Here is a 26,874-nt window from a genome sequence, read left to right as displayed (position 1 = left end):
GTCTGTCATACGAGTGAAGTTAAGTCAGAAAGAGAAAAACAAATACCGTATGGTAACACATATGTGTGGAATCTAAAGAAAAAAAAAAGGTTATGAAGAACCTGTGGGCAGGACAGGAATAAAGATGCACATGTAGAGAATAGACTTGAGGACACAGGGAGGGGGAAGGGTAAGCTGGGACGAAGTGAGAGAGTGGCATGGACTTATACATACTACCAAAATAGATGGCTAGTGGGAAGCAGCCGCATAGCACAGGGAGATCAGCTCGATGCTTTGTGACCACCTAGGGGGTGGGATAGGGAGGGTGGGAGGGAGACACAAGAGGGAGGAGCTATGGGGATATATGTATATGTATAGCTGATTCACTTTGTTATAAAGCAGAAACTAACACACCATTGTAAAGCAATTATACTCCAATAAAGACGTTAAAAAAAAAAGAAAATACATTACTGATCACCCAAATGATGAAAAATAGATACTGGTGCAAATGTGTGCAAAGTGGTACAGAACAGAATGCAGCAGGATGTATTGCCCACATATATAAACCAGAATAAAACCACTTACAGATACTTCAGGAACTGGTTTCAACTTCTCCCCTGAAATTTCCTGTAGAGAGATGTTGTATATTGAAGATGACACTTGATGGGTTGGTAGGTCCTTTGCTTTGATAACAGGACCTGGAATTTTTGGAGAGGATTCACTCCTTCTTCCAGGGGGAGAAAGGCATGGTGTAGGCACCAAACTCGTTTCAAAGTCTTTTTTATCTATCTGCTTCACCAAGGAATTCTGGTTTTCTGATGCTCCTGCTTCTGTGTAGGAATTTTTTAGATATCCTTTACTTGTCCACCTCGCAGTCTTCCCCAGCACGCTCTCTAATGTTAACTGAGTTAACCTTGGAGGACTAGTTGTTGGGCCGGTTGAACCGGGGACCCTGTGGTTACCCTACAAAGAGGAACAAAGTGAAATCATTTTGAGCTGAAACTTGTGGTGAATAAGTTACTGAGTACAAGTTCTTAACAAGTTCATGTATTCTCTGAATAAAGCAAAGTACACATACATATACTTATATATATATATACTATTTTATTCTGCAATAAAAAAATAAACTAAAAACAGCAATGCAAACAGGCATAAATCATTTGCTAAGATGCCCTGCTATGTTTGCCTCTGGTCTTGGTAAAGCATGTTTTTTACCACTGAGTAACAAGAGTACATTTAGGAAATAGTTGCTCAAATATATTCATTCCAAAGAAAGTATGAAAAAGAAGAGGATCCATAAGAAGTTACCTAAAACTTAGGAATTGTATACTTTGGCTTCCTGATAAGCTAACTCCATGAGAGAAGAAAGAACTGGAACTTATAGCATTTACCTTATTTATGTAGGGAAATGCTACTTTTAAAACAAGCTGGTCTATTTTTGCCTTATATTTTTGTACGAAAGTTTTACTGTTCAAGAGCAATAGATAATACAGCATGTTTTGTGAAATATTTTTCTTACGTGAAAATTTCAATTATAGAAAGTATTTTTCCACAAGACATAAACCTCACCAAATATAATTATTTGGAAGGCTGAAAATAAAAGCTAGAAACATTTTACTAATGTACAGTTCTGGAATTATCCCTAAAAATTCTAATTTTTAAAATCTGAGAAAGGAGCAATTACAAACAAAAAAAATCAATGGCCATGATGGTAAATAAGGAAAAAGAAAACACAGTGTTATTTCAGTTGGTAGATATTTTTCTGCGATAAAACAATAAATTTAAAGAAAAAATGAATGTGATAATTGCTTATACTTGTCATGAGATTTTTCTAACTTGTCTTATCTGTTTAAATATATAATAAACAAACTTAGAACAGAAAAAAATCAACAAAAGCAGAGTACATTTAAAGACATTATTTGATGTCTGAGACTGTACTATCTTACTTTCTGTTTCAGTAAGCTATTCCACTATCCTTTCATTTATAGCCATACAGAACCAAACATCTGGTTATTCCCCAAATTTGGCATTTTTAAACAAAATATTTGAATGACTGATTGAACTGTTCAGCTTCTTCCTGAATGTTCGGTCATCATACACCTCAAGATACAGATCACTATCTAAGGTGAAATTTCCATTTCAGTAGAAGTGAAGTATGTGTAACGGTGAGAGAGCCTGCTTTAGGTTGGGCACAAGACAAGAGAGGAATTTATCAAACCTTTTAATTAGGAGGGATCTATCTGTCTGTGTGTCTGTCATTGTTCTGCCTCTCTTCCTTTCTTCCTCATCACGGGCTACATATTGCTCTATGTGCTGCAGATGCTAGGAATATAATGGTAGGCCAAAAGTTAATCCCTGCCATCCAGGGACTTTATCCCAAAGACAAGGGGTCACTGAGTGATTTGATGGAGGAGAATGTCATGACGGCACAAAATAGAAGGTATGGGAATGAGTTTGTGTGGATATTGTTTGTGGTGTGTCTGAAGTGTCTGTGGAGATAGTAGTAAAGTAGTAAGGGAGGCCAATAAGGAGACTATTAAATTGGAATGATTAGAAATGCTGAGGTGACGCGTTAATTCAGTGGTGGTGATGATGGAGGCTGGACTGATTTGAGAGTTCTGTAGAAGGCAGAGTATGTTGTACTTAGTGACTCTGGAAAGCTTTTACATGGAGTCTGCAATTCTTAACCCTAGTCATGTTATGATTTTCTTTTCTTATGGAAAGCCGTTGGGATTATCAGACAACTGCGGTCTCAAGAAAGGTACACTTGGGTGTAAGAACCTCTCCTAAGAAACAGCTTGCCTATCTGTAGTAAAGAAAAAATTGCAGTGTCTAAGGATCTTTTACAAACATTTCTTCTTGGTATTCATTCTGGACCTTATTTTCTGTGTCTATGCTGGCTTGATCTTCTGATACGTATATTTCTTTATAAATGCTGGAGAGATTTATTATTCAGAGTCCCAGATAGGGGAAAGAAAAGATGGTGATTGGGTGTCAATCCATGGGACCTTAGTTTATGTCCCAAGTGGAAAAATAAGAGAGAGAAGAATATTTCCGCCCTTGTGAGAGAGGCCTGAGCTGCAGGCACTGCGCAACTCTCTTTGCTGTACATTTACTAAGTGAGCTTGTCCTTCACCACATCCTGGGAACCCTGAGGATGTTCACATGATTGAAGAACTCTGCCTTCAGGCAGAAAACTGGAAAGAGTGCAAGAGACCTGAAAAATGCCTAGTGTTCTGAATTACTAGGTAATGGAGTGGTGACTCTTGCAATTTTTGTTTCACACAGACGAAAAGAGAATAAAAGTTTAGCCAATTTTCTAAAGAAAGGTAAACAGAAAGCAGAACAAACATCTTCCAGGCCTTGGTTTTAAGAAGGTACTGGTGGAACTAGGATAGATTTTTAAAAATTCAGTCTGGTTGCTAGACAGTGCTATATCTTCTCCAACTTAAAAAAAAAATCCGGTTTAATTTCCTATAATTGTTATATACAATTGACAATGGGATTTCTGTGACCAGAATACCCTCTACTTATTCATTTACATCATATTTTCACAGTTAAAAATAAGCACATGTATGGTGGATTTAAAACAGATTGCCCCTAAAAACAGGCTGGCTAAGGGGAAAAGGTATAATTATAACTCTTTAGACTAGAATCTCTGGATCACTCTGGGATTCCATTTTGTATATGACATAAGTAGAAATTAGGAGCTTTTACAATAAACATTAGTTCAATAAATAGTTATTAAGCTACTACTATGTGTAAGGCCTTTTCTAGGGACTATATAAGATACACAGGTAAGAAGAAAAAGGACACTGCCCTCGAGAGGCATAAAGTCTAATAGCAGAGAGATAGATACCTACAAAAGTAATAATTTCATAAGGTAGAAGGCAGTAAATTTCATTTAAGAGTTTCAGATGTACTATTATGAGGATTTAGAAGAATGCATGGACAGCCTGATGTTTGCTAGATCATTTAAAAAAAACTTTAAAAATCAATACATTTGATAAGAAGTGTATTTTTTCCACCTGTAAGTGGATCAGAGCACTTTTCTTCCTTCTGTAAGTTTACTCAGGTGTATTTCTTTTTGCTTGGCATGAGCAGTGATTATATACACAGAACTATTCATGAGTATGTACAGGGATATTCACCTCACATTTTCCTAAGATATACCCTGGTTTGGAGATGGGTCAAGAAATGGTCAGATTGAGCTGTGTTCCCTAATAGGTATTCATTCTCTTCGTAGTATTGCATTTCCACAGTAATATGTTTCTATGCTATTTTAAATATATGGAAAAGACAAATAACTGGAGAATCTGTACAGAGCACAAAAAGCTTGCCTATTTTGGCTGCCCCAGAACCACTAATTCTGGTCTATCCCAGATTTTGAAGGGGGAATTAGGATAAATGGGAAAGGCAAGACAATATACAAGACTAATAGGTTGATTTGAGTTGCGTCAGCTTCTATTTTAGAGAGGAAATAAATGGAGAATAAAAAATAGTATAGTATTTACTAGTAGTGGTGCACTAGCAAAACCTTCCTTTCTTTAGTAATGCTTCTGACTTACTAAAATAGATTATATAGGTATAGATGACGTTTATTGCTTTCACATACATAACACGCGGGCTCGACATGTCTTTGTATTAATTTTATACTAAATAACATATACATTTGTTACATGCATAAGAAGTTTACTATAATCTAATTGAAAAATAACCACTTTTCCCCCTTTGGTTTATCATTTAGCTACTGAAAACCTGCAGAGCAAGTGAATATAATTTGTCAGAGTAGTAAAGAATTTGTTATGCTGTTTTCATATTCCAATCATCTGTTCATCTGTTTCTCAGAAGAACAAATACAAAATGTTTTTGATTTAACTTAATATATATTTTTTAAAAGTCCAAATCTCTTGAACTGTTTGTCTTCTGGGCTCAGAAACATTTGTTTGTTAAATATTCAATCACGCCCAGTGCCAGGAAGATCAATAGATTTTGTCTGATTAACTGTAGCACAGCATATGTACGCTGAAGATGAGAATGATTTCCCCAAGGACCCAGCACTTCCTCTGTTGAACTATGTTTCTTAAAAGGACATGCAGATGGGCACTTGGACAATAATTTTTGGATGTGCAAAACGAATAGCTCTTGCTGAGTTGTAATTTTAAAAAGATAATTTTAATGACTCAGGAGGGCCACCTACTTGGAGCAGGTGGGACCCAGGCTCTTTGTATTACAACTTTAATGTTGAGTGAGTCAGGATAGAACTCTGTTTTAGCCTTTGTAAAAAGTGGATGATCATGTTTATTTATATTTCAACTGATTTTTAATTCAGTCCACCCAGAAAAAAATCTACATAACATTCTTAAAAGTTCTGAACAAAACACATCTGCAATATTCCACACACACTTTTGATGGCAGTTTTGAATTTGTAATTGAGATAGAGTAGCAGGAGTTTTACATTTGTCCAACGTTTTAGTGATTAAATGTGTGAACTGACAGAACCTTTTAGCTGAACAACAGCACTAGCAGACAACAGAGCCGATACAGGTATATACTTTGGTTGTCAACTAAAGAGCACAATTATTTGCACAAGTATAGCTAAAGATATTAGTCATAACAGAATAAAAAAATCATTTCTTCTTTGATGATAGCAAGATTGACCACTCAAATGTATCGTAAATGTTTTCACTAACAACCATCCCCAAGGAGTATTTCTAACTTCTGCCTCTTGAATTTAATAGGAAACTATTAAAATAATACCAAATAAAATGAAAGGAAGATGTGACTGTTTCTAACAAGTAACTAATTCGCAGCATGCTCGATATTACAAGGACTTGGGCAAATTACTTTTGTAAACATCTTTACCTGTAGCCAATGATGCCTCACAGACAAATCATAGCAGAAGCTACAGGGACTGTATTGGATAGGTAAACATCATCATGTGAGTATTTGGGGAAAACGATGAGACTCCTTTAATTGTTCAAGACAAAAACATATTTTCCTTATAAGTTAGACTTCATGCTCTTTAACTGATAAAACAAAGGTTTCTTGTGAAAACTCCTATGTATAACCAAGTATATACTTATCTGCAAATATTGATCTTTAAGCCAAAGTTGTATGACATTATTCTAAGGAGACAAGAGTTTTATAACCTTCTCTCCCTGCCTATAACAATGAAGGGCCAAGTTACAGGAATGAACTTTTTCAGGGAAGAAGAAAGCTTCAAAAGATAACAATAAAGATATGTAGGCGTGAACAGCCTAAAATAATTACTCACATAAAAATAAATATTAAATTTGCCTGGTAGGTTTAGAGAGTATGTTATGTTGTAATTCATGATATACAGAACTAAAAATGCAAGCAATATATTCAAAATAGAATTCTTCCATTTTTTTCAAACAAATTGACATTTAAAGTTTTTTAAAGGCTACACAGAAATATAACTGGCCTCATGTGGAGTAAATATCATTTCTATTGTGTGTATGTAAATGTGTGTGAGAATGTTATTCAGAATTGCTAGTCAAGCATGTAGGGGTGAGTGGAAAAAAACAATGAAATGAAATAGTTTACTGAGTGCTAAAAAAAACCTTGAAAGCAACAATACCAGGAAAGCTGAGAGGAAGGACTAAAATGGTCCTTTTAATCTGCTGTTTGTAAATTTGTTTTACAGGTCTTAACAGAGTTAGATGAAGAGAAGATCTAGAAGCTACTAGCTAATTTGAACACTATAAGTAGTCAGTCCACATAATTCATGTTCAAATATGGAAAATTTTTTGGCTCAAATGTTCTAGTTTGGACTGTTACGTAAGAAAAATTGCCTAGCTTTGCAACTATCTACTTTAGTATCTGATACATAGAGTTTGGAGAAAATGACTATATTTCTAGAATCCACCAGAGGGCAGACAGTAGAAGCAAGAACTACAATCCTGCAGCCTGTGGAACAAAAACCACATTCACAGAAAGATAGACAAGATGAAAAGGCAGAGGGCTATGTACCAGATGAAGGAAAAAGATAAAACCCCAGAAAAACAACTAAATGAAGTGGAGATGGGCAACCTTCCAGAAAAAGAATTCAGAATAATGATAGTGAAGATGATCCAGGACCTCGGAAAAAGAATGGAGGCAAAGATTGAGAAGATGCAAGAAATGTTTAACAAAGACCTAGAAGAATTAAAGAACAAACACCTAGAAGAATTAAAGAGCAAACAGAGATGAACAATACAATAACTGAAATGAAATGCAATCCCTATCAAATTACCAATGGCATTTTTTACAGAACTAGAACAAAAAAACTTAAAATCTGTATGGAGACACAAAAGACTTCGAATAGCCAAAGCAGTCTTGAGGGAAAAAAACAGAGCTAGAGTAATCAGGCTCCCAGGCTTCAGACTATACTACAAAGCCACAATAATCAAGATAATATGGTACTGGCACAAAAACAGAAATATAGATCAATGGAACAGGATAGAAAGCCCAGAGATAAACCCACGCACATATGGTCAACTAATTTATGACAAAGGAGGCGAGGATATACAATGGAGAAAAGACAGTCTCTTCAATAAGTGGTGCTGGGAAAACTGGACAGCTACATGTAAAAGAATGAAATTAGAACACTCCCTAACACCATACACAAAAGTAAACTCAAAATGGATTAGAGACCTAAATGTAAGACCAGACACTATCAAACTCATAGAGGAAAACATAGGAAGAACACTCTTTGAGATAAATCACAGCAAGATGTTTTTTGACCCACCTCCTAGAGTAATGGAAATAAAAACAAATATAAACAAATGGGACCTAATGAAACTTAAAAGTTTTTGCACAGCAAAGGAAACTACAAACAAGATGAAAAGACAACCCTCAGAATGGGAGAAAATATTTGCACATGAATCAACAGACAAAGGATTGATCTCCAAAATATATAAACAGCTCAGGCAGCTCAATATCAAAAAAACAAACAACCCAATGCAAAAATGGGCAGAAGACCTAAATAGACATTTCTCCAAAGAAGATATACAGATGGCCAAGAGGCACATGAAAAGCTGCTCAACATCACTAATTATTAGAGAAATGCAACTCAGAACTACAATGAGGTATCACCTCACACCAGTTAGAATAGGCATCATTAGAAAATCTACAAACAACAAATGCTGGAGAGGGTGTGGAGAAAAGGGAACCCTCTTGAACTGCTGGTGGGAATGTAAACTGATACAGCCACTACGGAGAACAGTATGGAGCTTCCTTAAAAGACTAAAAATAGAATTACCATATGACCCAGCAATCCCACTACTGGGCATATACCCTGAGAAATCCATAATTCAAAAAGACACATGCACCCCAATGTTCACTGCAGCACTATTTACAATAGCCAGGACATGGAAGCAACATAAATGCCCATTGACAGATGAACAGATAAAGAAGATGTGGTACATATATACAATGGAATATTACTCAGCCATAAAAAGGAATGAAATTGGGTCATTTGTTGAGATGTGGATGGATCTAGAGACTGTCATACAGAGTGAAGTAAGTCAGAAAGAGAAAAACAAATATCATATATTAATGCATATATGTGGAACCTAAAAAGATGGTACATATGAACTGGTTTGCAGGGCAGAAATTGAGACACAGATGCAGAGAACAAATGTATGGACACCAAGGGGGGAAAGTGGTGGTGGTGGTGGTGGTGGTGGGATGAATTGGGAGATTGGTATTGACATGTATACACTAATATGTATAAAATGGATAACTAATAAGAACCTATTGTATACAAAAATAAATAAAAGAAAAATTTAAAAAAAAAAGAGTTAAGGAAATGTGCCCAAGTTCAGTTCCAGTTCATCTTGCTCGGCCATACGACCTTGAACAAGCTATGTCACTGTTCTGACCCTTACTCTGTTCATCTATAAAATGGTGTCACAAGTAGTAACTAATTCCCCTGTAGGCGTATATAATGCTTTGCCTAATGGCACCAACTATTATTAAGTGTCCAATTATTATTAAGTCCTAATGGCACTAGCTATTATTAAGTGTCCTACTATTGTTAGGTCCAAATTCTGTATATTGATTCATAGAGCTCACAATAATTTCTATCAATATTTCTACATTTCTACGTCCAAATTACAACCAACCACACTGACATGGTAACTAGATGGCATTATGCTTCCACAGAAAAATCCTTATTTGGCTGTAGGGCCAAAACCTACAAAACAAAACAAATAAACAAACAAAAAAGGAAGCAAATGACTATATTTCTAGATAAAAAATTGAATTAGAGAAGTAATAAAATACTAATATAAAGCTAAGTATTTCAAATCACCAACCAGGTATATATACCCAAAGCCACATTGGGAATAATGGCATAAAATACAAAACAGAGATGATAATAGTAACATGCTTTTTTTTTTTCTTTCAGAAGCTGCAATTGTATGAAAGATACTCTGTTTTAACAGCTTTCCTAGATAATTCATTTTACGTGGTAGTCTTGATTTTATAACTCACCAGCAGATATATTTCCATAGTGTGCTTTTCAGATAAGAAGTACAAATTCAAAATTAATTGAGTATCAGGAAAATTAGTATATATGTCTGCCTAGGGAATAAAATATATAGTAAAGCCAAGACTAAGATGAGAATATGCAAAAAAACCCCATACTTTTAAGGCTCTCACACTGATGAAGATCTCAAATGTGAACTGATTATTAGGGACTTAAACTACAATCACTGGAAGCTTATTTTAATTAGTCTTTACTGTCATATGTGTATTTTTTCTCTATCATAATACCATGATTGTGCCTAGTTTTTTGCTTCTGAATACATCTAATTTCCCTTTAAAAATATTCAAATGGTCTAATACCAAGTAAAGTCTTTTAACTACAAGTTATAAACTTCAAGCATAATAAGTAATGCAATTATTACTCATTTGTCCACCATTATTTATAGCATGACATTGTTTTCCTTAGATATAATAGTGTTACTCTAACGATATAACATTCTACAATAATGCAACTAGGGACTTTCCATGTGGTCCAGTGGGTAAGACTCCAAGCTCCCAGTGCAGGGGGCCCAGTTCAATCCCTGGTCAGGGAACTAGATCCCACATGCATGCTGCAACTAAGAGTTCGTATGGTGCAACTAAAAAAAAGATCCCGCACACCGCAATGAAGATCCCGAGTGCCGCAACTAAGACCTGGTGCAGCCAAAATAAATTAATTAATTAAAAGAAAAGAAAAGAAAGGCAAGTTTAAAAATAAATAAATAAATAAAATAATGCAACAATAGTAAGAATGCCTAAATCAACTGATTTTTCTTCAAAGACTATATGTAAGTAAATATTTAAGATATGTAATCTGTAGATGGGTGGGATGGGGGGGTGGGAGGGAGGTCCAAGAGTGAGGGGATATATGTATACATAAAGCTGACACACTTCATTGCATAGCAGAAACTAACACAACATTGTAAAGCAATTATCCTCAAAAAAAAATTAACAAAAAACCCCCCAAAAAACAAAAAACTAAGCATCCAGAACATGAAGACAGATTCACTGTATTTTGAGAGCAAAACAAAGGAAGTGTTTTGTAATTTTGACAAATTAAGTTAAAACTTATTCTTAAAAAATAAATAAAATATGTAATTTAATTTCCCTTTGACATATAATAAATGGGAGAAATAATCCTACAGAAAAAGAATTTACAAAAAGCTCCCAAAAAACCAATTTGATAAAAAAGGGATCATTACAAATTCTAGAACTTGTTTAAATATAGCCTAGCACTTGTTAGTCATCTGTATTTTAGTTTGTATCTTGTTATTGCCTCTAACAGCAAACCTCAAAGCTTGCATAATATGGCAAGGCTTCTGCCCCCTCTCTGGCTGCCACTCTTAGTAGGCTCTGACTAAAGGTGGGCCAGGGCAGGTGTTAGCAATGATATCATCCCACTACAGACGCAAGCCATATTCTGATGGTCTTGGCACAGGGGTGACCAGAGAGCTATGCCAATCAGAGCTTTGAAAATGCATGATAAATTAATTTTCAATTTCATGTAGTTGGTAACAAGTACATGTCTGCGCAATAAATATTGAAGGATGTCAGAAGTAGAGTAGCTAGTAGCAAAAGAAAGCTCATAAAGTGATAGCAAATTAAAATATTCAGAACTAGTATTCTTCATTTTCCCATAAAGCTCTATTGCTTCTTCTCAAGGCTCTTCCTTCATATAGGTGGAGAGGTAAGTTCCTCATGGGGTGTTATTTAAAGGGCTGTTTCTACATAATACTTCCCTCAAAGTTTTCCAGAGAACTATTATTTCCTACCTGCCATGACATCGCCCCTATCACAGTAATTCTTTTGAGTTACGTAAGCTGTGCTCATGGGAAGGGGATGGGCCTACCCCATTAACAAAATGGTATGATTTATCAGATTAGCCAATTAATACTGTATAAGAATTGACAGCTGGGTTGGGGGCAATACTAGATGCTGAAGACATATTCATTTTACAGTTTTATAGCTTAATTTTATGTAGGGTGAAAGGGATAAAGTTGTTCACAGCACGTTTAAAATGTACTGTTTATGCATTTATGCATAAAGGGGTTTGTAGTAGGTTTATGTTTGGTATGACTGATAGTTTCATCACACTCAGAAGTAAGGAGGTTATAAAAAAGGATTTCCCCATGCACTTTGCTACAGAAACTCATTAAAAGTTGCAAAAAACCATAATTACTGCCTGAACAATCTCACCATATTCTCAACTGGCTCTGAAGGTAGGAGCTGTGGACTTAATCTATATCCCACTGTTGAAAGGGGTATTCTTAATCAGATACAGTTGTTAAAAAAAAGTTTTGTAAGCATACAAAAAAAGTTTTTCTGATTATTTCTATAATTTCTACATATAAATGATTTGTATAATTTCACTAAACCATAACTTAACTATAATCTGCTTTTAAGATAATTATTTTTTCTAGAAGATATAAATGCCTATTATTAAAGAACAATGCTAAAGGAATTTCACAAATTTATTTCATATGGGGAAAAAGAGTTATATTAAGTTTTTTTATATTAAGTTTTAAATAAATGTTTCAGAACTACATTCAGTTTGATATTTAATTAGTTATTAAAAAACTTTTTATGAATTTACTGATTTATGAGATATAGTTGTATTCTAAATAATTGCAAACAGAAAACCTCCTGTAAGGCAAGTCCCAGCACTAATTCATGATTCATTACTTAAACTTTAATTGGCACAACTCTTGAAATTCTGGAACCATATGGAAAATAATGAGTCCTAATAGGTCTAAGGTTAAAAGATGGCAGGGGAGTTAGGAAGCCAGAAAAGTGTCAATTCAGAATGCTTAGCAACTGCAACACAATTTCCCCAGAGATCTAGAACAATGTGTTCTCAATATTTTACTGGACATGCTATCATATAACTAAACTGCATATTATTTCTCACTCTGTGAGGCAAAGATTAAAATGAAAAAAGAAAATCAAACCAAAAACTGGTTTCCATAGTTAAAAATGAAAATGGCTGACTGTTAATAAAAAAGGCAGCAATTTAGAGTTACCATAACAATCTGAGGCAACTGTTGACTAACACTGCAATCTGCTGCATTTTTATAAATAGCAGTTGACTTCCCCTCTTTCATTTCAACTAGTTTTAGTGCTCAGTTGGAGACAATAAACTGTGCTTTAGAACTATTTCACTCATCAAGCAATGTACCTCTTCGGTGCTATCACCACCATAAAAATCATCCTCCAATTGGGTGTCTCTCCTTGTTACACTGGTATCCTCTTTTAGATCCAAAATAAATGGGCACCCCTCTGGGGACATATTCTGAGTCTTTCCATGAGGTGCTGATCGTGGTCTTGATGAAAAAGTGAAAATATCCTTTGGAACAATCTGGGTTTCCTCTGTCTGCTGGTCATGTTCATTTTTCTTGCTGGCTTCTAGCCACAGATGTGAGGTGTTGTAGGAGTTTTCGTCCAGAAGTAGAGACTGCATGCTGGAGGCCAAATGGGGGTTGTGGTCATCATTTTCAGGAAATATCCACTCATCTGACATTTGCAAAAGATGACAAAAATTAGAGCAGTGTTCCATAAGTGTTATTTTAGGCAGGTAGTTAGGTTAACATTCCTTGTTGTTGAAACAGAGATTTATCAAATAATGCAAAAGCCAAGGAAGGCAATTTATCCACCATCTTGTAAGCTGCTAAACATTTAACCCACAGATAGTGCTTATAGATACGGGCAACTCATTTGTACTTCCTCTCCATCTGAGTTGAAACACTGGCCAGGAAATTTGTAAGTCTGAAATAATTATCACCTGTCTTGCAGCAAGTTCTTTATAGCACAGCTTCATTAATTTGGTATTTCAGAGGGGGAAAATCTTCCAAATTTAAAAGGGTTTGAGTTACTAATTTCTTTTAATTTCAGGGGGACAGAGTATTTTACAAGCTCTTTAAACAAAGTATCTGGGCCTTGTTCAGATTATAAAACATGGAGGAGAGGAAAACCATGAAAAGGCTGACAGTCTCCCTCTCCATGCTACTCATCGGTACAGGACAATTCATAGATTAAACTGACTAGACTTGTCAATAGCAAATTCACAGAAATATTTGTTAATGTGACTGGTGAATTCTGCTGGTGAAAAGGACCTTTATGTTTAATTTTAATTTAATTTTAGGAGAGAATGTTTTGATATGAAAATCTTTTTGCACATTGTTTTCTTTAAAAATACTATATACTACAACTGAGATACATTTTTATCAAAACTTTAAAAAGTTTTAATCTTTATTCAACATTGAAACAGACTTTATAATTCTATGACCTGGAAAAAACAAAACTCTATAATAAACATTATTAAAAGCAGGCTTACTTTCTTCTTTAGAATGGCAGCAGGAAAAGCTGAGCATTTTCTCAACTTAGTCCTTTTTTTTTTAAATTTATTTTTTGCTGCATTGTGTCAATGGTGAAAATCTTATAAGAATTCATGTTCTGCAGAATCACAATGTAGGCGTGGTAATTTTACTCCTGACTCTTGAATTATATTATATTTATCATCACAAGAAGAGTAACCAAGAGCTAAGATATGCTCACTTGAAACTTGAAAGCTAACACTACAAAAGCAAAAGCAGAAAGCAAACAAAAAGACCTTTAATAAAAATTATATTGATGGCACAAATAAAATTGTATTCTTCTCAACTGTATTCACCTATTTCTTAACCTAAGGCTATGATGATATAACATAACTTGCCTATAAAAAGGGCAATAAATGTACATTTCTTAGAGAAAATCTATTAGGGACAAGGCTTTCATATTTTCTGTAGGCAAATGGTCAATAACAGGTTGAATATATCAATACCCAATCTGACCACATACGCAGAAAATGTGGAGGGTCCTGAGTCAGTGTTAGCTGTGGGCAGGTGAAATGAATAGATTCACTGGGTTGTCCTCTTTTGGACAGCAAACTTTTGCCTGGTGCTAAGCACCTAGTAGGTGCTTTGTGAACACAGTAGGTGCTTTAGTAAACCTTGAATACGATTATAAAAACCAATGTGTTGCATTACATACAAGGATACGTAAAGAAAATAGGAGGAAAAGATCCTGGGGATCTTCATTATGCAATTAAACAACTTGTATGACCTAGCACCAAACATATTATTAACTGTCAAAAAGTCAAAGTAAAAGAAGTGTTCTCACACCAAAAGAACTCTAATTATCTCACTACCACATGCTTCTTTGGAATTTGTAGTTTTACCTCAAGTATTTCCATATCAATTGTAATGAATAATTTGGTGTGTTTTCTTAGGAAAATATGTAAATTACTGTGCAATCACAATATTGCAGCAAACAAGATAAATGCAAGAATGATCACCTAAACATCTAATTAGTTTTTCTACACAGTCAGATTTATGCTAGAGACACTAATTGCGCCTAACATTTTAATGAAGGCTTCAACACTGCATAAATAAGACTGACAACCTACAAACAATTTTCATTTATTTTCCTTTTTCCCTAGCTCAAAAACAATTTGCCTTTGTAAAAGTACCACACACCTGCTAGGCAAGATATGTTGATGGGTTCAATTCTCTACACTCCAATCGTCTCCATTATAAAGAGGATTGGAGAAGTGCAACAATAGATAATCTTTGGGGAGGGTGACAATGTTATGTGAAAACCTCAAAGTTTTAAACTTTCATTCTGAACAGGACCGCTTGTGCATTAAAACATGAAAATAAAAATACTCCTTCATCCATTAAAGTCTGACATAAAATTGGGGTTAAAAAGAGATTGAAAAAAATGGTATATTCTAGCAAGTGACTGCATCATGACTTTTCAAAATGACCGGGTTTGAAATATTTAACATATTTATATTTTATTAATCATTAGCAATTATGGTATAATAAAGATGCTAACCTGCTTGATCAGGAGACTGGGGTGCTGGAGAGCTGGGGTTCAATGTCTCTGTTCTCTGTTGGGACACAGTGGTGAGGACAGTTGTTGCTTTATGTTCATTTCTGTTATTTCCTGAAGAATTGCCTTTATTGGAATAAATATTTTCCTCTATATTACTTCTTTTGATATATATATATACATTAATTTTTGAGGAACGGTACTGTGGTATACTTTTCTATTTGATTATTGAAAAGCAAGTAAGAGGTGACAATACAGATTATATGCAGTTTTTTTCTTTTTCAGGAGAGTATTTTAAGATGAACTCAGCTGCATTTTTGTAGAGGTTCATCTTAAAATTCCTTGATATTTGCATGGGGACATTTTAAATTTAAGTTTTACAATATGCAATAAAAGGAATTCCAAAACCCATATAATTTTTAAAAGGTCCTATAGTTTTTACTTTGGTTCCATAGTGGGAAGCAGCCGCAGAGCACAGGGAGATCAGCTCGGTGCTTTGTGACCGCCTGGAGGGGTGGGATGGGGAGGGTGGGAGGGAGGGAGATGCATGAGGGAAGGGATGTGGGAACAGATGTATATGTATGACTGATTCACTTTGTTATAAAGCAGAAACTAATTAAAAAAAAAAAAAAAGAGAAATCTAGAAACAATAAATGCTGGAGAGGGTGTGGAGAAAAGGGAACACTCTTGCACTGCTGGTGGGAATGTGAATTGGTACAGCCACTATGGAGAACGGTATGGAGGTTCCTTAAAAAACTACAAATAGAACTACCATATGACCCAGCAATCCCACTACTGGGCATATACCCTGAGAAAACCATAATTCAAAAAGAGACATGTACCAAAATGTTCATTGCAGCTCTATTCACAATAGCCCGGAGCTGGAAACATCCTAAGTGTCCATCATCGGATGAATGGATAAAGAAGATGTGGCACATATATACAATGGAATATTACTCAGCCATAAAAAGAAACGAAACTGAGCTATTTGTAATGAGGTGGATAGACCTAGAGTCTGTCATACAGAGTGAAGTTAGTCAGAAAGAGAAAGACAAATACCGTATGCTAACACATATATACGGAATTTAAAAAAAAAATGTCATGAAGAACCTAGGGGCAAAACGGGAATGAAGACGCAGACCTACTTGAGAATGGACTTGAGGATATGGGGAGGGGGAAGGGTGGGCTGTGACAAGGCGAAAGAGAGGCATGGACGTGTATACACTACCAAACGTAAGGTAGATAGATAGTGGGAAGCAGCCGCAGAGCACAGGGAGATCAGCTCGGTGCTTTGTGACCGCCTGGAGGGGTGGGATGGGGAGGGTGGGAGGGAGGGAGATGCATGAGGGAAGGGATGTGGGAACAGATGTATATGTATGACTGATTCACTTTGTTATAAAGCAGAAACTAATTAAAAAAATAAATAAATAAACTTAAAAAAAAATGGAAAAAAAAAAAAATGGAGTGTGTTTTCTTTAAATTACAATTTTTACTGAACTCAACTCTTTTAAATGAAATTCTTTCTTTCAGCACCTTAAGAAAAATGGATACAGGCATTATTGCAGAAGTAATTTTTCTATCTACTATTTTATAATAATAACATGAAACCTAGCAAGCAGAATTTTGGCCTACCCAAGAAATCTACGTTTTTGAGAAATTAGGCTAACAGATGTGTACATGATACATTCTGGGCTTGATTCAGGATAGACTAATGCATGTGTATACAAATCTATACATACATGCCTCAAATCTAATATTTTAAGCAATAACTATAATAGCCAACTATATTTCTCTAATGCTTTACTGGTTACAAAGAGTTGAAACTTTAACCTACATTACAGTAGATGGCAAGGAGTCCAAAAGGAGAGACAGCAAATGTAAAAAACAATCTAGAAAGGGCCCAATTTAAAAAGAGGAGAGATAAATGAAAAATGAAAAATTATGAGTTAAGTTCAATTTTAGTGAAGTCTGCAGGCAGGAACTTCTATCAAACTTGGGCCATTTAAAAAAATCAATAATTTAAGCTTATTCAGCCTTTGAGAGTAGAAGTAGGAAGTCCTTTATTTTTGTGGTGCTGTCTATTTAATCCAACAAATCTCTGTTAGGGCTCTAGAGCAATTCTTTTGTAAAAAATTTGATTTCCATAATCCTTGTAGAACAGATATTTATATTTTAAATGAATTGGTTCATAATCCCTGGAAATTTACAACCTGCAGAGAGAGATTCCACTGCTCTGAATAATATACAGATATAAGATAGTATTGAATTAGTACCATACCGCTGGGTGTCTCTGTCCTTTCTCTGCTGGTTCTTTTTAACTGTAATCTTCTCCTGTTATTATTCTTATCGGCTGATGGTTCTTGAGGGGGATGTGGATGCATAATATGCAGATTGGCTGGTACATTTTCATATCAAAGAACAAAAAGCCAGAACAGAAAGTACTATATAGTTTGAAATAACTCAGTAAATATAATTATAGCTATAATGAGAATGTTCATGAATCATTTTGACAAAATGTAAAGCTGTATAAAAAACACAACTTATTCCTTTATAGGAAATAGGTGTTTATTTCTATTCCAATATTAGAATTGTATCAGGCTTTCATTACCAAATGTAAAATAGAGAGCTGGTGGGAAGGAGCCGCATAGCACAGGGAGATCAGCTTGGTGCTTTGTGACCACCTAGAGGGGTGGGATAGGGAGGGTGGGAGGGAGATGCAAGAGGGAGGAGATATGGGGATATATGTATATGTATAGCTGATTCTCTTTGTTATAAAGCAGAAACTAACACACCATTGTAAAGCAATTATACTCTAATAAAGGTGTTAAAGAAAAAACCAACTATTAATACATTTTATTCATGTAATATAACCATAGAGAGCTACAAGTAATTAGGTTAATGTCAATCTTGCAACATGCTATATTAAAAAATATTTTAAAATGAAATTGACAGCCAATACAGAAAAATTGTTTTTTCCTTTAAAAGATTTAAGTTTGATTCAACAAGAGTTTAGAGGGTAGTCTCCAAAAGAACCCTGCAGAACTGAGATCAATCTTGAAGAATTCTTAAGTGTAATTTAATTCTGTAACAATAATAATAATAATATTCATAGCAGCATTTGATATTTTCTGAACATTTAAATTCTTGGCACAATATGATGTGCTTGACTGACTGTTCTCACTGAACCCTCATATTGACCTCTGAGGCAGCTGTTATTTCTTACTACTACTAGTGCTAGTAGTAATTGTATCCCCATTTACAGATGGGGGGGGAAACTGAGGCTCATAGGGTTTAAGAAACTTGATTAAGGTCTCACAGACAGTGGTAAAACTGGGACTGAGTATCTATGTTATTTATTTCCTTATCTCAGTTTTACACTCCATGGGAGATAGAGTCTCTAACAGTGATCGTTAATTTCTAAATCAAATAAAATGAACACAAATGCCTCCCCTTTTCAATGTTCACAAAAGTCAGACCAGTTAAAGTGGACAAACTGACAGGGAGTGGTAGGCCTTGCGTTCTGGTCTCAATTCTTTCCAGTGATTACAAATTGCAAATCACTTACTCTCTTAGCCCTGAACTCTCATTCTATAGAACGGGATAAAAGTTTTCTTCACCAACAGGGTTGTTTTTGTACCAATGAGAGAAAATAAAGAGCACTTTACAAATGGAAGAGATTAATTAAAAGGTAAAACTAAGAACACTTAAAATGTACCTGGGGTTTCCAAGACATAGCAATAATAGGATACTATACTATTTTCTCACTGTTATCAGAAAGTAAAAATACAGGGTACTACAGCAATGTAAAATAACAGAATAAACAGAATGACAGGTTCCAGAAGATAATATATGGTGTAAGAATTCTAAACATATTTCAATATCCACCACCATTTTCATTTTTAAATGATAATTCTCTGGACTTAAGATCTAGTCAAGAATATAACTATGGATTTATCTTAACATTTCTCACTGTTTTCACTAGCTATCAATCTTAATGCATGATTCTTACCATGAATAGGTATAGTCTGCTTTATGTGGCCAATATTTTCTTTATCTCCTTGTGCCTCAGACTCAGATAACAGCAAGGTGGACATTTCTGCCCTGTTAACACACTTCTCTACTGTAGACTGCTGGCACGACTGGTTATTTTTGGACCCAACAGATCTTACTGTCTATAAGGAAAAGGAATTAATCTATATTTTAAAATATAGGAATTACATTTATTTCTTGTAGAGTCTACATAGAAGAAATAATAGCTGGACAAATAGTGATTATTAAAAAAGAACTAGAGGAAATGAGAAGATTAAAAAGTTGGTGGAGAGGGAAATTATGGTAGAAAATTAGAAAGAAATAGGAAATAAATATAATGTAAGGTAAAACAGAAGACAACCAAATCTCATAGACACATAAATTAAAATGTGCTCATTTGCTACACTCCATCTTTAGTAGGTAGGAGTTGAAATGAAAAACACTGTATGTCAGAAATTCAGAGGAAATTAAAAATAAAAATATAACATTTGAGAATCTGTTCATTATAAGGTGTCTGGTGATGATCCAACTCCTTTTTGAAGGAGACCACAAAATGTGCTCACATATATTTGCCTTTAAGTTTTGTGCACATATTTAATGAAAAGAATGCTCAGAAATGTTAATTGCGTTGACATGACGAAAAGAAAACAGTTTTGAGGTCTTTTAAAATCCAGAATTTCTGTTCCAAATTTATTCAAGCCCTCTGTTTTTGGCATGTAGTCTCTCTCCCTCTTTTTTTCCCCTCTGCATTGGGAAAAATCCCGTCCCTTCCCATGCCATCCATGCTTAGATAAGCTGTTCAAACCTTGCTCCTACCTCACTGAATATCCTCATGTTATTTCTTCTGCCAGAGAGTGGAGGTGGTCCAAGAACTTTGGATCCAAAGGCAATATGACAAACATCTTGATTTTTACCGCTCCGCATGCTACCTGTTCCTCTGTTAATGAACTGATCTGTTTTGGTAAAGGAAGGGAATAGTAGTCCATTAATGGGCGTAATGACACACACCATGTTGCAATATTTCTGAAAGTACAATCTAGGGGTCATATGACGTGAATCCTCCCCTGCTTTAACTCTCCCACGCTCCCAGGGCACTTATAAAAATGCAGATACTGGGGTCCAACATCAGATCTATAGAATTAGAATCTTGTGGGGGGGGGCAACAGAAATCTACAATCTTAACAAGTGGTTAAGATTAACTCCCAAGTGGTTCTTGTGCTCAATATCATCTGAGAACCACTACCACAAACGTTTTTCCTCATAGAAAAAGAGAAAAGAAAGGAAAGCTACTGAAAAATACACTGCATTTTCTCTTTAAGGAAATAATTTAAATAAAACGAACTCAACTGAACAAATATTTCATTGAGCACTCCCAGGCGCTTCCTAGAGGTTGTCAGTGATGCAAAATGGATAAGACACATTGCTTGCCCTCAGGGAGTCTGGAGGGAGGTGACAGTACAAGTAAACAGGTAACTAAAACATGAGGCAGACCAGTGGGAATGAAGAGTGACTTCTTGAATGGACCTTGAATGACTGGTAAGATTTCAAGAATAAGAGGTGTAGGGTGCCCAAGGCAGAAGAGAGTGCCTGAATAAAGGCATGGAAGAGTGAAAGGGTAGGGTATGCTTGGGGAATAATGAAATCACCAGTTTAGCTGGAAGGGTAGGCTCGGGTCGCTAAGAGCCTGTTCTAAATTCGGGAGGCAACAGGGAATCACTGAAGGTTTTGGGGAGAAAGAGAGCAAACTGGTATCACCTCAAGGATAAGGCAGGTGTGCTCACCAAGCCCTGCTGCCTTTTCCTTCTGGGCACACAGCTAAATTACATTTCCGAGCCTTCCTTGCAGTTGTATGGGTCATGTAACTGAGTTCTGGTTAATGGAAGGTGAGAAGTGGAATATATGAAATGTAAACCATCTCCTGCTCCTAAAACTTCCTGCATAATCCCCATGCTCTGTCCTCCCTCATCTCTTGACAAGATGCAAAAGATCCAGTGGAGGACTTCAAGGCTCCCAGAGGAGCCACTAGACGAAAGAAGCCCGAGTCTCTGAAAGACCATATGGAGGGATGCCCAAGGAACTCCTGAGTGGACTAGGACTGTGGAGTTCTGTGTGAGTGCAGGCAGCCTTCTCTGACTAAAACAGCAGGTGAGAGTGACGGCTTTTAACTCAGAACATGACCCACAGCCTAGAAAACCTTCTGCCATGTCCTGCTTGCAAGACAGGACCAACTTGAATATTACAATGTTGGCCCTGAGTAAGTCTAAATTTGTCCTACAGTTCTGGACATATATGAGCTACTGGCAACTTCTTGTCTGATCTATTCTCCTGAAAAAAATTCCTATGGTTAGCTAGTTGGTCTCATTCGCTTCTGCTAGGGAGCTGTAATTTTATAAGTGGTGGAATTAAAAACCATTCCTATGTAACAGTCATGAGAAAAGGCAGAAAAGTTTGTGAAAACATATCATGCTTAGGAAGACCCCAACATTTAGACCTGAGTGGAAGTAATCTGAGTGGGTATATAGGTGTTGTGGGGGGTCTGTTTCTGTGTTTGTAATAGATGAAGCTGAAGACATGGGCAAGGGCTACACTGCTGAGTTGATCTAAAAGAATTTTTGCTGGGGCTTCCCTGGTGGTGCAGGGGTTGAGAGTCTGCCTGCTGATGCAGGGGACACGGGTTCGTGCCCCGGTCTGGGAGGATCCCACGGGCCACGGAGCGGCTAGGCCCGTGAGCCATGGCCGCTGAGCCTGCGCGTCTGGGGCCTGTGCTCCGCAACGGGAGAGGCCGCAGTGGTGAGAGGCCCGCATACCGCAAAAATAAATAAATAAATAAATAAATAAAAAGAATTTTTGCTGGACAGAGGATCTAAAGTGGCTGGCAAAGTGGTGGGGAGAAATACCATTCTAGTTTTCTTCAAATTCCTGAAGCCCTATTAGGTAGTGATTCCATCTGTCCAAATGGCAGAATCAGAACTAATGAGTATCATTTACTTCAGAAAGCTTTTATTCTAATTCTGTGAAAAATCACAAAAGACCCTTAACAGCCAAACCAATCTTGAGAAAGAAAAACTGAGCTGGAGGAATCAGGCTCCCTGACTTCAGGCTATACTACAAAGCTACAAGTATGTATGGTACTGGCACAAAGACAGTACGTACTGGCACAAAAACAGTTATGTACTGGCACAAAAACAGAAATATAGATCAATGGAACAGGATAGAAAGCCCAGAGATAAACCCACCTATGGTCACCTAACCTATGACAAAGGAGGCAAGATTATACAATGGAGAAAAGACAGTCTCTTCAATAAGTGGTGCTGGGAAAACTGGACAGCTACATGTAAAAGAATGAAATTAGAACACTCCCTAACACCATACACAAAAATAAACTCAAAATGGATTAAAGACCTAAATGTAAGGCAGGATGCTATAAAACTCTTAGAGGAAAACATAGGCAGAACATACTTTGATATAAACTGTAGCAAGATCTTTTTTCACCCACCTTCTAGAGTAATGAAAATAAAAACAAAAATAAACAAATGGGACCTAATGAAGCTTAAAAGCTTTGGCACAGCCAAGGAAACCATAAACAAGATGAAAAGATAACCCTCAGAATGAAAGAAAATATTTGCAAGCAAAGCAACGGACAAAGGATGAATCTCCAAAATATACAAACAGCTCCTGCAGCTCAATATCAAAAAAACAAACAACTCAATCCAAAAATGGGCAGAAGACGTAAATGACATTTCTCCAAAGAAGACATACAGATTGCCAAGAAGCACATGAAAAGCTGCTCAACATCACTAATTATTAGAGAAATGCAAATCAAGACTACAATGAGGTATCACCTCATACCAGTCAGAATGACCATCATCAAAAAATCTACAAACAATAAATGCTGGAGAGGGTGTGGAGAAAAGGGTACCCTCCTGCACTGTTGGTGGGAATGTAAATTGTTACAGCCACTATGGAGAACAGTATGGAGGTTCCTTAAAAAACTAAAAATAGAACTACCATATGACCTAGCAATTCCACTCCTGGGCATATACCCAAAGAAAACCATAATTCAAAAAGTTACATGAACCCCAATGTTCACTGCAGCACTATTTACAATAGCCAGGACATGGAAGCAACCTAAATGTCCATCAACAGAGGCATGGATAAAGAAGATGTGGTACATATATACAGTGGAACATTACTCAGCCATAAAGAGGAATGAAATTGTGCCATTTGCGAAGACGTGGATAGACCTAGAGATTGTCATACAGAGTGAAGTAAGTCAGAAAGAGAAAAAATATTATATAATATCGCTTATATGTAGAATCTAGAAAAATGGTACAGATGAACTTATTTGCAAAGCAGAAAGAGAGACACAGATGTAGAGAACAAACGTATGGATACCATGTATGGGACATGGCATAGGCCTACATGGGAATTTTCAGTACCAGAATAGAAGCCTTTTTCTTTTTTTTTTGTTTAAACTTCCAGTCACAGGAATCATTTGGCTTATGGGCATATCTTTCTGTTCAAACATTGTACTAGGTCAGTTTCCTTGATGATTTTTCATATTCTTCATCTATATACAGGTTACCCCCAAACAATTTAAGTTTCTTTGAGTAGAAAGACCATTTTTTTGTTACTGCATTTATACTCATCTGCTGAGCCCAGCATAGCATGTGGTAGACAATGGATAAATCTCACCAAAATTGTGGACAGTACCAAAGATTAAAAGGAAAACTTTTGGGGGAGTATTTAAAAAAATCATACTGACACAGTTCCAGCTATAATTTCAACAAAATGAACACATTAAATAGTTCATAGCTATTTAAAAAATGAAAATTCCTAAATACCTTGAACTTCTTAGAGGAATTTCTTGCTTAGCAGTCAAGAGTCATTGACTTATCTCTTGGATAGTCAATGGCTATTAAAGCTACAACTAAACCTGATACCATGTAATTCCTTGAATCACAGAAAATAAGATGTTATTCTGTATTTTATAAGAGGATCTACTATAGGATTTCTTTAGAGCAATCTACCACTGTGTGTTTAAATTGAAATTTATTTTTTAAATTTTCCAAATTTTAGTATACCTTTTTTCACAAAGCAAAGTATACGATAATCCACTATTTAGTATCTCTTTAATTAGCAGGGCTTTTTAAACTATTAGCACAATTAACACATACACATTCTTTTTTTTTTTTTTTTTTTTTTTTTTTTTTTTTTTTTTTTTTTTTTTTTTGCTGTACGCGGGCCTCTCACTGTTGTGGCCTCTCCCGTTGCGGAGCACAGGCTCCGGACACACAGGCTCCGCGGCCATGGCTCGCGGGCCCAGCCGCTCCGCGGCATGTGGGATCTTCCGGGATCGGGGCACGAACCCGTGTCCCCTGCATCGGCAGGCGGACTCTTAACCACTGCGCCACCAGGGAAGCCCAACATACACATTCTTAAAGTCTGTTTCACTTTAATAATTCTGTTTATAATCATATTGTCATAATTATGTCTATAAACATGTATCATGCTATGTATCCACGATAATATGGTCCTAATTAAAACCTACAAGGAAAAGTAACTTAGACCTTTGGTTTCTAAAATAAAAAGTAAAAGGGACAAAGTTTCTATAATGAGAAAAATCTTAATGAAAGAAAACTACAAGCAGAAATGCATGCCTTTTGAATTCTAAAAGGAGTTCTTTTAAGACCTGATATCAATATATATAATATAAGGTTAAAAATCAAGATTTGATTAAAGTCATGCTCTAGGCGTTTCATTTTCTTGAGTTTGTGGAAAATGAACTGGGTATAGGTCAGAGATGTTACCATTAATTATTTTGCTATTTTACTGAGGGGTACAGCCTTTGTAGTTAGATTATAAAACCTGAGGGTCTACTCTCTAATTATCTTTTAGAATAATAAACATTCATTTTTGTCTCAAGGTACAATGTTCTAACTATTATAGTCATTTAAGTTTGCAAGGGTTTCAAAGTTTAACCAGAAAAACCTGCTGAATTTTCAACTCTAATCATTCAGGGGTCATGCTCAAGACTTACATCTATTATCTAATGATCGAATCAAAATTAAACCTGCTACCAGAATCCATATTTTGAATTGGATTAATTTTTATTTTATTATATATGCATTGTTATAAGGAATGTCAAAAACACAAAAAAGACTGATCTAGTAGAGCAATATTATTTTAGACAAGGTATTTAAACTTTCTAAGCTTCACTTTCTTCATCCATAAGATTGAGATAATAATAGTACTTAAGTCAAGGCATTTTTGTTAGATTATATGAAACAATGCATGTAACATGCTAAATACTGTGCTTAGTAGGGAGTAAATGCTTAGTAAATATGGTATTAATACCTTCCATCTTGAATAGCATTTAACAGTTTATGAAGTCCATTCACAATCATTTATCCCTTCATTCACACATTCTTTCATTAGTGATTGGGCACCTAGTCTGGGCAGCCACTGCTCTAAGTACTGAATAAGATAGGGAATAAGGTGGACACATCACCTCCTCCAAGGCACTCTGGGTCTCACGGGGAAGACAGATATTACAGCAAGTAAGTCATAAATAACTACATGATTACAATTGTGGTAAGAGCTATGAAGGGAAGGTTCAAAGTGTGTTTAACAGGGGGCTGGTATCTAGTCCTTAGGGTGAGGGAAATGACATTCAATCTGAGATCTAAAGGATGACGGGTATGATGATGTGTACATGATCTCTATGAAATTTCCAGTCACTTTGTGTGATATTATTCCACCTCTACAGATGAAGAAACTGAGGCTCATGATGTTTAGAGATCTGTCCACTCAGAGCAGGGTCTCAGAACCCAAATGCCCAAGGCCTCTTTGTGACTGCCCTCTTTTCACCACACATGATACTGCCTTTGGTGGGCCAGGAGGGCATTGCAGGGGATTCTTTCCTTGTCCACTATTTATTCTCTGTGCAGTTTTGTAAAGCTATCTAATTAAAAACTTTTGTTTTGCTATGTGAAAAGTGGGTCTAATAGTGATTATATGGATAAGTATGAGAACTTTATGAATATGATAATTAATGTATTTGATGAAGACTAATGGGGTTCCTGAGGAATCAAGAATGGGATATAATTCTGTAATAATCTTTTCCAGAGGGAAGAAAGTGGTGGTGGAAGCAGAGGAGGGACAAAATGAAGTGGCTTGAATGCCAGGCAGGTAACATATAAGTGACAAGCAGGCACATGTAGAACGTGGGGGAAACTGTGGCTAATTTGAGAGTGCACATCCTATGCAAAGTACTTTAATTACAAACTTTTTTTTTTTTTTAAGAAAAATATCTATTCAGGTCTTCGGCCCATTTTTTAATTGTGGCATTTCTTTAACCAACAATCCTAAGACAAGGATTACCAAAAATCTGAGTTTAGAAAGAAGAAATTAGAGTGTCTTGTTTTTTCCTGAAGTCAGAATCTCTCTCTCTCTCTCTTTTTT

General features: G+C 35.9%; 1 protein-coding gene across 11 annotated transcripts in view; it reads right to left on the bottom strand.

Annotated features, from left to right (window-relative positions):
- The window catches only part of CFAP20DC (CFAP20 domain containing), a 281,035-nt gene that overhangs the window by 92,313 nt on the left and 161,848 nt on the right, over positions 1–26,874 (bottom strand). For 3 of the 11 annotated variants that reach the window (XM_081247110.1, XM_081247103.1, XM_081247107.1), the window contains 6 exons: positions 20,227–20,363; positions 19,391–19,553; positions 17,660–17,776; positions 15,385–15,507; positions 12,689–13,023; positions 565–942 (listed from right to left, as the gene is read on the bottom strand). In XM_081247110.1, coding sequence (XP_081103236.1) covers positions 565–942; positions 12,689–13,023; positions 15,385–15,507; positions 17,660–17,776; positions 19,391–19,553; positions 20,227–20,363 — 1,253 coding nt within the window. Of the gene's footprint in view, positions 1–564; positions 943–12,688; positions 13,024–15,384; positions 15,508–17,659; positions 17,777–19,390; positions 19,554–20,226; positions 20,364–26,874 lie in introns of those variants that run through there. The other 8 variants (XM_081247108.1, XM_081247112.1, XM_081247109.1 and 5 more) reach the window with 8 other exon arrangements.

This window comes from Mesoplodon bidens, assembly GCF_964165515.1.
Source record: "Mesoplodon bidens genome assembly, chromosome: 10".
In the NCBI taxonomy this organism is placed as follows: domain Eukaryota; kingdom Metazoa; phylum Chordata; class Mammalia; order Artiodactyla; family Ziphiidae; genus Mesoplodon; species Mesoplodon bidens.
The sequence above is the reverse complement of the archived record's forward strand: the minus strand, read 5'-3'. Positions and strand labels throughout refer to the sequence as shown.